At 32.0% G+C, this 11,262-nt stretch overlaps 2 protein-coding genes across 2 annotated transcripts; both read left to right on the forward strand.

The window, feature by feature from the left end:
- Window positions 1–1,500: 1,500 nt before the first annotated feature.
- LOC133202744 (monocarboxylate transporter 5-like) lies at window positions 1,501–4,865 on the forward strand. The gene is made up of 5 exons (XM_061338616.1): window positions 1,501–1,567; window positions 1,681–1,824; window positions 2,573–2,719; window positions 3,195–4,277; window positions 4,689–4,865. The coding sequence occupies exons 1-5, from the start codon at window positions 1,501–1,503 to the stop codon at window positions 4,811–4,813; spliced, it is 1,566 nt and encodes a 521-aa protein (XP_061194600.1). The 3' UTR covers window positions 4,814–4,865.
- Window positions 4,866–7,288: 2,423 nt separating this feature from the next.
- LOC133202320 (monocarboxylate transporter 5-like) lies at window positions 7,289–11,262 on the forward strand. The gene is made up of 6 exons (XM_061338116.1): window positions 7,289–7,522; window positions 8,078–8,150; window positions 8,939–9,082; window positions 9,206–9,352; window positions 9,830–10,921; window positions 11,134–11,262. Exons 2-6 carry the CDS (start codon window positions 8,078–8,080, stop codon window positions 11,241–11,243), a joined length of 1,566 nt encoding a protein of 521 aa, XP_061194100.1. The 5' UTR covers window positions 7,289–7,522; the 3' UTR covers window positions 11,244–11,262.

An 11,262-nucleotide genomic window follows, 5' to 3' on the forward strand; every position in this document is an offset into this window, starting at 1 on the left:
AGTTAAGGTTTTGCACAGAAACACAGGTATGTAGTACACAGTTACACAATCTGTACTATACTGAATGTTGGAGCTTCTGCTACCAGGTAAGGCATATTTATGTTATTCAACGGAAGTTAAAATAATAATCAAAAGCCAAGCTTATAATCTTTTTAGACTTAAAATATCTGTCAAGAAAGCTTCATTGAATGAATGCGTCATGCATTGCTTATAATCTGTTTCATAAGGTTGCAATGTGTCAAACTTTCAGTATTTCTTTTTAAAAAGATTTCCAGACACTTAACTCCTTTTGTTTTAGTTTTTTAACGTGCCGATATGTCTCTATGACTTATTTTTCACGTTGACAGAAATTGTAGTTATCCACATTTATTTCAATATATTCACTTCGTTCTAATTAATGACCATAGAATGTTGATTTCATAACCAAATTCATTAGTGCGTGTTTTTCATATATATTATTTACTGACTTTGTTTATAAGTTATTTGCAAATGTTTTACATTTTTGGCGAGAATGGTCTAAATCGGACAGACTGCATTTTGATCAATGTAACTTTTCATTTTCTCCTTAGGAATTATTATTTAATTTTGCAATTATCAAAAATACTACAGTCTCGCAAACTTTAAAATAATGTTTGTTTGCCCTTTCCCGACTCAGAATGAAAAAAATTTGGTCGGTAGGTAGGTGAGAACATTTTTTATTCTCAGAAAATTTCAATTACAATGCTAAATTTTTAAAATCTATTGTCTAGAATGCATAAAAAAATAATTGCTTCCTGGAGATTAAAATAAGTTTTGAGTCGGGCCATTTTTAAGCCAGTAGGTGGGGAGAAGGCAACCAAACATTTTTTAAAGATATTAAATGCATTGTTCTCCAACAAAACATCCACATAGCTACGGACCATATCAGGAAACGATTGGCCGGACAGACAGTCTCGCTTAACAAAATTTACACCTTTCATCTACATGTAGGTCATGTGTGGACAGTGTGTAGTATCAGAATTTTTCATGGCTTTCAGATTTAGAAGGCTTCAAAGGCTTTAATGACTTTGAAATGTAAACTATATCACATCTGAGATCAGGTGAGCCGCTTAAGTGAATAAAATCATCTACAGAATTTCACTAAAGGGTGTATAAATATATTTATTGTAGGATAGCCATTTTTTTTTTGTTGACTTTGAATTTAAATGTGTGCGATTTTTTTTTCAATTCTTTTCCTGGTGTCTGGTTTAGCTGCTTTTCTTTTCGTCCAAACGCTCGGGAAAAATGTATAATATTCTTAAAAGGATTTAGAATGATTTTATACTATGATTATTGATGTCCTTCAATGAAAATTGAACGCAAAAAAATATTCTCATGAAATTTACATACGAAGGATTTTTTTATTTAACTATTTTGCAAGTGATTCAGTAAAATATCTACAAAGATCTACAAATAATACAGGAATAAAGAATTTAAAAAAAAATCATTATTTCATTTACCATAGAATATCACTGATGAAAAATGTTCAACTTTCGGAAAAGTACGTCATCCTCAGTTGACAAAGGTTGGGCATGGTTCGTATTATTGGGTAAGTGGTATAAAGGATATATATATATATATATATATATATATATATATATATATATATATATATATATATATATATATATATATATATATATCATTAAATTTATCTTTTAGCATGCTTTTTGGAATATTTTTTAACCATTGGTATGTTCAAAACCTTTGGATTATTCTTCGTGCAATACCAAAGAAAGTACTCAACTACTGCCTCCGTCCTCTCCCTGGTCCTGTCTGTACAAACCATTATAGCCAGTGTTAGCTGTAAGTATCACAATATATATCCTGATTATTATTATATACTCAAGAATTTGTTCCTTGAAGAAGAGAATAAGATGAAATATGACTATTTGAAATATCAAAATTTAGTTTTTCAATACGTTTTGATGCGTTTTAGCAAGACATCTAATTGTTAAGCATTATAAAAGCTGCGTGCTTAAATGCAAAAAAAAAAGTTATCAAACTTTAATTCTGTAGCTTTTCAAGAATTTCATACATTATAATTTCTAGTTATACATGTATTCATAGCCCAACTTTTCATTGTGCTCTCAATAAAAATTGTCAATTAGTATAATTATTATTTTATTAGTGTAATTTTTTGGCAATTATATTCCATTCATAGTGGTTTATGTGAACTTAAAATGTGAAATATCAATGATGAAATAGTTTTCCACAGTTTCCGATTATTCCATACTATAAAGGCTAATATATGTAATTATCATCAACGCAAGGGTTGAGATTCAACTTCGATTTTCATTCCTGTAAATATGTATGAACTTCTTTAGATGCTCTATAGATACCTCTTGAATAAAAGCATTCACTTAATTTTATCTATCGTAACTATAAATGAAACACGCTTCCGCATGAAATAATTTAGTGATCACCTTCAGTCACTTTACCTACACAAAGAAACAAATATCTGATCTTTTTGATAAAATGAAGTATCTTCAGGAAAAAAAAATCTATCCCTAAATCTAAACAGAAATAATTTGTAACTCTTCTGATTTTTCAGCCATTTTTATAATGGGTATTGGAACAACGTACTTTGGAGAGAGATTAATGGTTATTTGCGCGGCAATCCTTGGACTTGGCTCTAATTTAGGCAATGCATTTGCACCACAACCTTCTATTCTCTTCTTCACACAAAGCACCATCTATGGTATGGAAATATGATATAGCTCGCCTAGGTTACAGACTCAAATGAGTTTTTCTGCTTTATATCTGTTCGGTATATTACTATCTGCTTATCAACGTTTTCATTTGCCACACAAGTAGAAAGATTACTTGCCCATGGGCCATGGGCTTGGTAGCTCTTCTAATCAAAGTCTCAAAACAATGTATTCGGTGGTTCGTCTGCTTCTCTTAGAGTGTTTTAAACACTAATGCATCGAACTATTTTAGGTATAAACAAGCAGTTGTATTATAACATCAGAAAGGCCTGGCTTACAAAGAGAAAATATTATTTCAATTCAGAATCTATAAAGGCTAATGTTTCTTGAATTTAATATAAAATATAAATCCTAGGTACCCTTTAAGTCCTTTCACTCTTAAGTCATCTAAGCGCTACCATTATGATAGCTTGTTATTTGCCATGACTATCATATTGAATGTGATTATATTCATCATTCTTCCAGCACTTACATCAGAATCTGCTCATCTTTCTGCTATGTTAATACTTGGAAAATATTTTGAGAAACGGAGAGGAATGGCATATGCAGTTGCGAATTTCGGTGCAGGAATTGGTGGGTTGGTTTTACCACAGTTAGTGACGTATTTATTTAGTGAATATGGACTACGAAGTACCCTCATCATAATTGGTGGAATACACCTTCACCTCTTTCCTATTGGTCTTTTGATGCGACCAATTGAAAGAAAGACGAATAAATCACAAAATATTAATGAAATAGAAAACCATCGTTTGATAAAAGAAGAGGAGAGTCCAGATAGATTTTCTAAGTCAAAGAAAAGAAAACAACAAAATGGTGAACACAAAATGAGAGATGCTGTCACTGCCTCAAATGGCTCGCATTATAAACAGGAAGAGAAAAATGAAAATGCTATCACTTTGTTACCCCCAAAATCCGAAGAGGAACAAAATGTTCTTTCTTCAAACTTTATGTGTTCTGAAGACGAAACAGTGTCAATATCCACGGGAAAAAGTGACTTCAAGAATTCAAAACCAAATTTAGAAAATTACTCAAAACAAACTGAAAATAGAAAAGGTCTTTGCTTGCAGTTTCTGTTTAAAATATTTGACTTTTCTTTGTTCAGGAATGGAAAATTTAACCTGTTAATGACATCCTCGTTGCTCATCGCTGCTGCTTGCACTATTCCTGTAGCTTACATTCCACCTTTCGCCAAAGACCAAAAATTACAAAGTGATATGATCGGATACCTTGTGACATTCTCATCGGCCAGTGATTTAGTCGGTAGATTCCTATTTATATTCATAGCAGACAACAAGATAATCCAGAAGCATCATATGATGGCAATTGCGATGGTGGTCCATGGAATCGTGTGTTTAATGGCAGTGTTCTGTACTAGTTTTGTCTCTTTAGCTGTATTTAGCATTTTGGAGGCGGCATTAGGTGGAACGTATTATTCTTTGATAAACATTCTGTTGGTCGAGTTTATAGGATTAGACAGTCTGAATCACGGCCTAGCAGTAAATAGAATGACCAGAGGAATTTCTATAGCTATAACATCGACACTGATTGGTACGTTTATTATATTAATATGACCAGAACGAAAGTTGTTATTATAATTCTCTTATATAGATTAATATTAAATATAATTGCCAAATCAAGAAGAACAATCGCTAGAAAAAAGGCTCTTCTTCAAAGAAAACAAATGCATGTATATTACCTAAACCTTCAATCAAATAGCTTATTGATTTTTTTTAAATTTGTATTTTCTCTCTCTCTCTCTCTCTCTCTCTCTCTCTCTCTCTCTCTGTGTGTGTGTGTGTGTGTGTGTGTGTGTGTGTGTGTGTGTGTGTTTGTTAGTTGATTTTTTGGTCTCTTAGGCTTATGTTTAAAGGAATAATAATCTTTCTTAAGTTATTCAAACCCTAAAATTTAACTTGCATAATCTGCATTTAATTTCCAATGTCCATCTTTACTTTTTAGGTGTTTTACGTGACAACACAGGCTCATATGTCGGTGGATTTTACTTGATGGGGATATGCTCCATTGTAGGTGGTGCTATTTTGCTTTTCAAGCCTTTTGTGTCGAAAAGTGAAAATGTTTCATGAATTTTAGCAGACATATGCTGATCAATATTTAATTAACAAGCTATTTGTTCTGCTGAAATGAAATTCAGTTGGTTTTACGGGTATTTTATAATAAACACCAATATAGTAATTAAAGAAAACGTACACTGTATTGCTGGTATTGTTTTTTTTTAAATCGACGGTAAATCATTAAGATTTTAAATTGCTACTGAATAATCACTCAAACAAAACATATAATGAATTTTGCAATTTTATAATTACATGTATAGTTTTCACATTTATAATTAATATTTTCTTTTCTAGTATTTAGTTGCCCCCCTCTTACAGGAAAAACAGTCTTAATAATACTAAGATTGCTATGAATTAAGTTTTCAGAGAACGTTCTTGGAATTTGAGTACCATTCTCGCTGAAGTGTCTGACACGTGTCTTTGTGACCCTTGGCATGTTTTTACCAAAGTCTTCTTGTTCCATCGTAAATTTCACCTTAAATGTTTGAGTTTCAATCGGGAATGTTTCGTGTATGCATTGCATTTTGAGAAACTTGCTTGTGCTCAGCAAGAGATACTGAAAGAGTGATTGGATAGTAATTTCCAGAAAACAATTTGTATGTATTATTGAGAAGCATGTATAACTTAAAAAAGACAAGAGTTTCTCTGACCACATGTGTAATATATGCACCTCCGTTGCCCTGGGACATTCCTGATTATAACCCAAATAAAACATTTGGGGTCAAATAAAAGGACCGTACCCTTCACGAAACATGCCAACAATTTATAAATTTAATGTGTGTAGAAAGCATCTATCTAAAATGGTGCTCAATATGATGAAAAAAAGTTTCGTGAAATTGCATTAAGGCTGTTCTTCGTACAAAAGGGGAGCAACTAAGTACCCCAAAGTAAATTATCAATCGTGAATTTTAAAAGAGGAATTTTAAAATTACTCTATTTTAACAAATTTAAAATATGTAAAAATTATGGAACACTTCATTTGAACTTGGGGACAAAGTAGCCAAAGTGGGATCATCTGGCAACACTAGCAAAGTTAAATACTGTACAGTAGATCACCAAATTTTCACCTTATTTTCGCAAGATTTATGCTTGATATTTATAAGCAAGACAAAAAAATTGCGAATTTTGGTTACCGTTGATTATATTCTTACACGATATAAATATTCGCGAGGATAAAATTTTCGCGAGCAGACAATCCTGCATAATTAACCGAAAATAAATTGCAGTAATAACTTCCTCTGCATATGCACCAGAATGTCTACATCTCCTCTACATCTACATCTCCTCTATGTTTTTATATATTCATTCTTGAAAAAATAAATGAAAATTATTTTTATCTTATTTCTCAATAAAAGTTATGTAACTTTGTTGATATAACTTTAATCTTTTTAAAATACTGAATATTCTTTATACGAAGTATCAAAATCATAAAGTTTACAATCATATTGATATTCAATTTATACATGTATAAACGATCAACAAATCTCAGTTTTTTGGCTTAACTTGTAATGTCTAAATGTTATTTGCATTATATATATCTTACGAATGTAACATTTGTTCCATTACTAATATTTACTTTAAAAAAAAAAATAAAATTCTGATTAAAGTGTTTCTTTTTCGTTGAGTGTTTAAAATTCTGCAGTGCCTTTTGTTATAATAATATCTAGAATAATTACTAGTATCTGTCAGCATGGGCTGCTGAAAATTGTAACAAAATCTCTTACCTCTGCAAATACATTTTAACAGAATATTTTTTAGCTATAGAGGTTGAATAGGTAATTGTAACATTGACCTCACTCAATCACGCGATTCAAGCATTCTCGAATGACCATGAGGAAATCTGGAGGAGTCATTCACTGAAAACAGGAGCATTTGGATATTTTTAAGGACGGTTTTAAGTGTGCTGATTCATAATTACCAGTGGCGATTCCAACAAATTGTACAAGACCCACGTAAGTGTATAATTTATATATTTGTAAATCGGAATGAAAAGTGAATCTGTCACTGAAAAAAAAATCATATTCTAAAAATACAAAACAATAAACGTTGCTTTTACACATTTCCTCCCTCAAAAATAAGGTTTAAAAACTATGAATACTCAGTCTATGTATGTTGTGTTATATTATTTAACGATGTAATTGTGATTAAGGACAAAATTCTAGCCACTCACTCATCATTAACAATTCATTTCCCTCGTAATGCTAACGACTTCAACATAATTCTCCTTGTATTTCAGTGAGAGACGGATATGAATCATAATCGCCTATATTTTTCTTTTCATACTATATTATTACTAATTATATAGGTTTATTTTCACTGAAATCATACATATGTCGAACAACATCATAATATATGAGGTGACTATGAAATGCGAAAAATGAACAATTATACGTTAAATCTTTTGATTAAGTAAGGTTACTTCGTAAAATGGAACATATAGCCAATAAACGTTCAGGTCGAATAAAAGAGAAAACCTGGATCCATTCCCTGAAAACCTGTTTAAGTGTTTAATCAGTGTTTACAGCCGTGTAATGTGTGTGCATTTCAGCGCTTGATGCGTTATAAAATGTTGCCTAGAGGTCGCTCAGAATCGATGTCAACGTTCCCTTTTCAGTGTGTTAACTCTCATGGAAGTGGATTCCTTATCGCCAATGTTTGTATCTGGAGATACCGGTGTATAACAAACCGTTCAAGTCAAGGTTCTTCTTTATATGAGAGCAGGTAAGTGTCATTCCATTGAATATTTCTCATCCATCAAGGACATTGCGATTCATATTCATTTTGTTACGGTACACTAAAGATACTTTCAACACGCATGGTTCTTTGTAATGTATTTTTCTATTTACCTATAATTTTTAGAACATGCTTGAATGACCTTGACGTTTTTGAAAATATAGTCTTAGTTTTATCTTAATTCGGAAGTTGTGAACAGCTGTTTACATATTACATCATTTTCCATATTTATCAGGCATGTTCTAATGGCAACTTATTATTACCAATTAAATAGGCCGGGATTTCGGCAAATTATCCCACAGATCCATCTTTAAGTATAAAGTATTATTTCTCTAGCCATTATCTGTTATTTAGAAAGAAAAATAACATATCACATTTTTATGCAATTTTGTATTTTTTATATAAAACTTATTTTCCTGTATTTAAAAAAGTTGCTCATGACCACCGATCCCTCTTAAAGAAGTGATGTATTCGGAAAAGGGGTGGGGTGGGGAGTTTAAAGCTTATAAGTGATGAATACAGTGTTTGATGTAATTTTTGCAGATGACTACTTTCAATTTTCGGAAAAGTTCGTCGTCCTCTGTGGACAGAGGTTGGGCCTGGATCGTTCTTCTTGGTACGTAACATACGTGTGAATACTTGTTGGTCAAAGACTGAATATGGCTTTCTTTTAAAAATATGAAATGATAGCATACTTATAAATACTTAATGGTCAAGGACTGAAATAAGCTTTCTTTTGAAAAAAAATTATCCGTAGTTATTTATATTTGTTTTGTATTCAAGTAAAAAAGACATTTATATCCTGGATTGTACGTCTTTCCATTTCTGCATGATTTGTGACTTTTTTCTCCTTCAGTAAGTAAAGGAGAATACAATGTTTGCATGATTGTCAAAACATTTTGTTCATTTGTCTTCCTCCTCCTCCTCTTCCCCCCGACCACCCCCCCCAAAAATGCCTTCCTGGAATACTATTCTGCAAAATTGTGAAACTCACTTGATTTCGTATATGAATGCACGATATTGCTTTCATTCATTAATTTTATTGTCATTGATATTGCTTTGGAGGTCGATCAGGATATGAATTAATTATAAACAGAAGACGGGATAGTGAAGGTTAATGCACCCTGGGTTGGCTTTGATAATAACAGATTATAACATTTACGTGTCTCCCTCTGTGTTTAAATTGTAATTGTCAGATTTATTAAAAAGGAAAAATGAAATTAAATCTGCATATTTTGTTTGCATACCCTACAGCCAAACGAATTTTCCTCTCTCTTAAGTATTCAAGCTGGTTTTTGTTGATTTATCAAAGATTTGAATAGTAGGTACATCTGATATTAAACATAGTTTGTTATTTCTGATCATGTACAAATATTTTAAAATATATTTAATCTTCTCTTGTAGCCTGCTTTTTGGAGTATTTCATCATCCTAGGAATGTTTAAATCATTTGGACTATTTTTTGTACAATATCAAAAGAAATACGCGACCAGTGCTTCAATACTGTCTATGGTGCTCTCAGTTCAAACAATTGTAGCCAGTGTTAGCTGTAAGTAGTTCAGAGGTATTCTTAAACTCAGAATTACCATATTTGTTCCCCATAATTGAAAACTTGAAATATCTAATCTTACAATATATTAGTTATACCTTCTGCTGTATGTTTCCTTTGTAGCAATCATCATCATGGGTATCGGAACTCGATACTTAACAGAAAGGACTATGGTAATGTGTGCCGCAATCATAGGACTAGCGTGCCAGTTAGGAAATGCTTATGCACCGTTTGCAGAATTTTTGTTTTTCACGCATAGTGCTTTATTTGGTATGTTCACCACACAAGAAAGATTACTCGTATTATAAAAGATACTAGCATGGCATTTTTTTAAAATTATATCCTTGAAACACAATTGACAAAGTGAAACTGCTATAATATAGTGACTCTCTCATAGAAACTCATAGATGTTTAGCAAAAATTGCACTGGCCATAAAACTATTATGGTTATTATCATTAAAGAAACCTTTCAGATATATTTGCACTTCTGATATATATTCAGTGTAGCGATACATTTGGTTCCAATTGTTAATCACTACATAATTGTATATTTAAAAATTCATAATTCAATGTTCTTGATTTCTCATTTGTTAAATTGAAATCGCGACAAATGTCACTTTATCATTAGTACAGTGTATATCGTTATTTTTTGCACCTCATTCATTCTTTAAGAATTGGTACATAACTAAATTTCAAAATCGAATAAACCTTTTTAAACGTACTTAATATATTTTTCTCCTATTGCAGCTATATCAGCAATGTTTGCCCATCTGCCTTCAATGTTGATGGTAGGGAAATACTTTGAAAAACATCGTGGAATGGCCAATGCAATTGCCAATGTAGGTGGGAGTTTTGGGGGCTTAGCCTTGCCTTTTCTGTTAACCTTTCTTTTTAGTGAATATGGTTTGGAAGGAACACTCACTATAGCAGGCGGATTGTATCTTCATTTCCTTCCTATTGGATTACTAATGAGACCAATTGATAGAGAACAAAATACTAAGAAAGACAATAAGAAAAAAGAACATGACAAGATATCCGATATAAACGATCATAATGAATATCTTATCTCTAACGACAAGGAGAATAACTTAAGAATTGAATATGATATCCGAAATACGTTCACTGGTTCAAAACACTCTCTACATTCACTTGTAAATTTAAATGGGAAATCACATTCATTGACAAATATTGATTCTACGCACATACGAAATAGCAAAATACAGTCATTAGAATTGTGTGGAAGCTCAATGAACCTTGCAAGTACCGTATCCCTGGATATGATTAATACGGCAAAATCAAAGAACCAAATGGACTCGGCATCTTCTAAATACAATGAAAAAAGGAATTGTTGCATTCAGTTTTTGTTTGTGTTATTTGATTTTTCTCTTTTCAAAGATGCCAAATTTGTTATTTTAATGGTGTTTTCTTTTCTTGTTGCTGCTGGTTGTACTATTCCTGTGACCTACATAGCACCATTTGCAAAAGACAAAGGATTAGAAACAGATATGATTGGATACCTCCTCACGATTTCAGCAGCAAGTGATTTGATTGGAAGAACTTTGTTTATATTTATTTCTGATAATAAAAAGATCCAAAGGTGTCATATGATGACCATAGCAATTATGGCAAATGGAATTGTCTGTCTGATGGCATCGTTCTATAACGATTTTGTTACGCTAGCAGTATTTGGAATTCTGCAAGCGTCATTTGGTGGTACATACTATTCATTGATAAACGTTCTAATAGTTGATTTCATAGGATTAGAAAACCTTAGCCATGGTTTAGTTATGGGCACCGTAACAAGAGGGACATCGATTGCTATAACATCAACATTAGTCGGTAAGTTTGAATCATTGTACATTAACACTCAATCATCAATTCTTCTTAAAATGATGTATTCAGTCATACGCACGTATATAATGCATGAGGGTACAAAACTCGAATAGATCTTTAGCGAAGGATGAAGATTAGTGCGATGTACATGTAGTTTCAAAAATAGTTCAGTGGTCACATGTAATATCTACATGCCTCTATACAAATTATATTTACAGGTTTTATACGAGACAAGACTGGATCGTATGTGGGTGGATTCTACCTCATGGGGGTCTGTTTGATTCTTGGTGGATTTTTATTGTTATTGAAGCCATTTATATCAAAATAAAGATGTTTTCCTGGGTTAA

This window comes from Saccostrea echinata, unplaced genomic scaffold, assembly GCF_033153115.1.
Source record: "Saccostrea echinata isolate AGI-Se365-2 ecotype Australia unplaced genomic scaffold, CSIRO_AGI_Sech_v1 ptg000047l, whole genome shotgun sequence".
In the NCBI taxonomy this organism is placed as follows: Eukaryota; Metazoa; Mollusca; class Bivalvia; order Ostreida; family Ostreidae; genus Saccostrea; species Saccostrea echinata.

What these genes read in the sequence shown, in the direction of transcription:
- LOC133202320 (XM_061338116.1), top strand. Translation starts at nt 8,078, where the DNA reads ATGACTACTTTCAATTTTCGGAAAAGTTCGTCGTCCTCTGTGGACAGA. An exon ending in AATTGTAGCCAGTGTTAGCT is followed by an intron (nt 9,083 to 9,205) that starts GTAAGTAGTTCA and finishes TTTCCTTTGTAG; the next exon opens with CAATCATCATCATGGGTATC. An exon ending in TATAACATCAACATTAGTCG is followed by an intron (nt 10,922 to 11,133) that starts GTAAGTTTGAAT and finishes TTATATTTACAG; the next exon opens with GTTTTATACGAGACAAGACT.
- LOC133202744 (XM_061338616.1), top strand. Translation starts at nt 1,501, where the DNA reads ATGTTCAACTTTCGGAAAAGTACGTCATCCTCAGTTGACAAAGGTTGG. An exon ending in GGCATGGTTCGTATTATTGG is followed by an intron (nt 1,568 to 1,680) that starts GTAAGTGGTATA and finishes TTTATCTTTTAG; the next exon opens with CATGCTTTTTGGAATATTTT. An exon ending in CATTATAGCCAGTGTTAGCT is followed by an intron (nt 1,825 to 2,572) that starts GTAAGTATCACA and finishes CTGATTTTTCAG; the next exon opens with CCATTTTTATAATGGGTATT.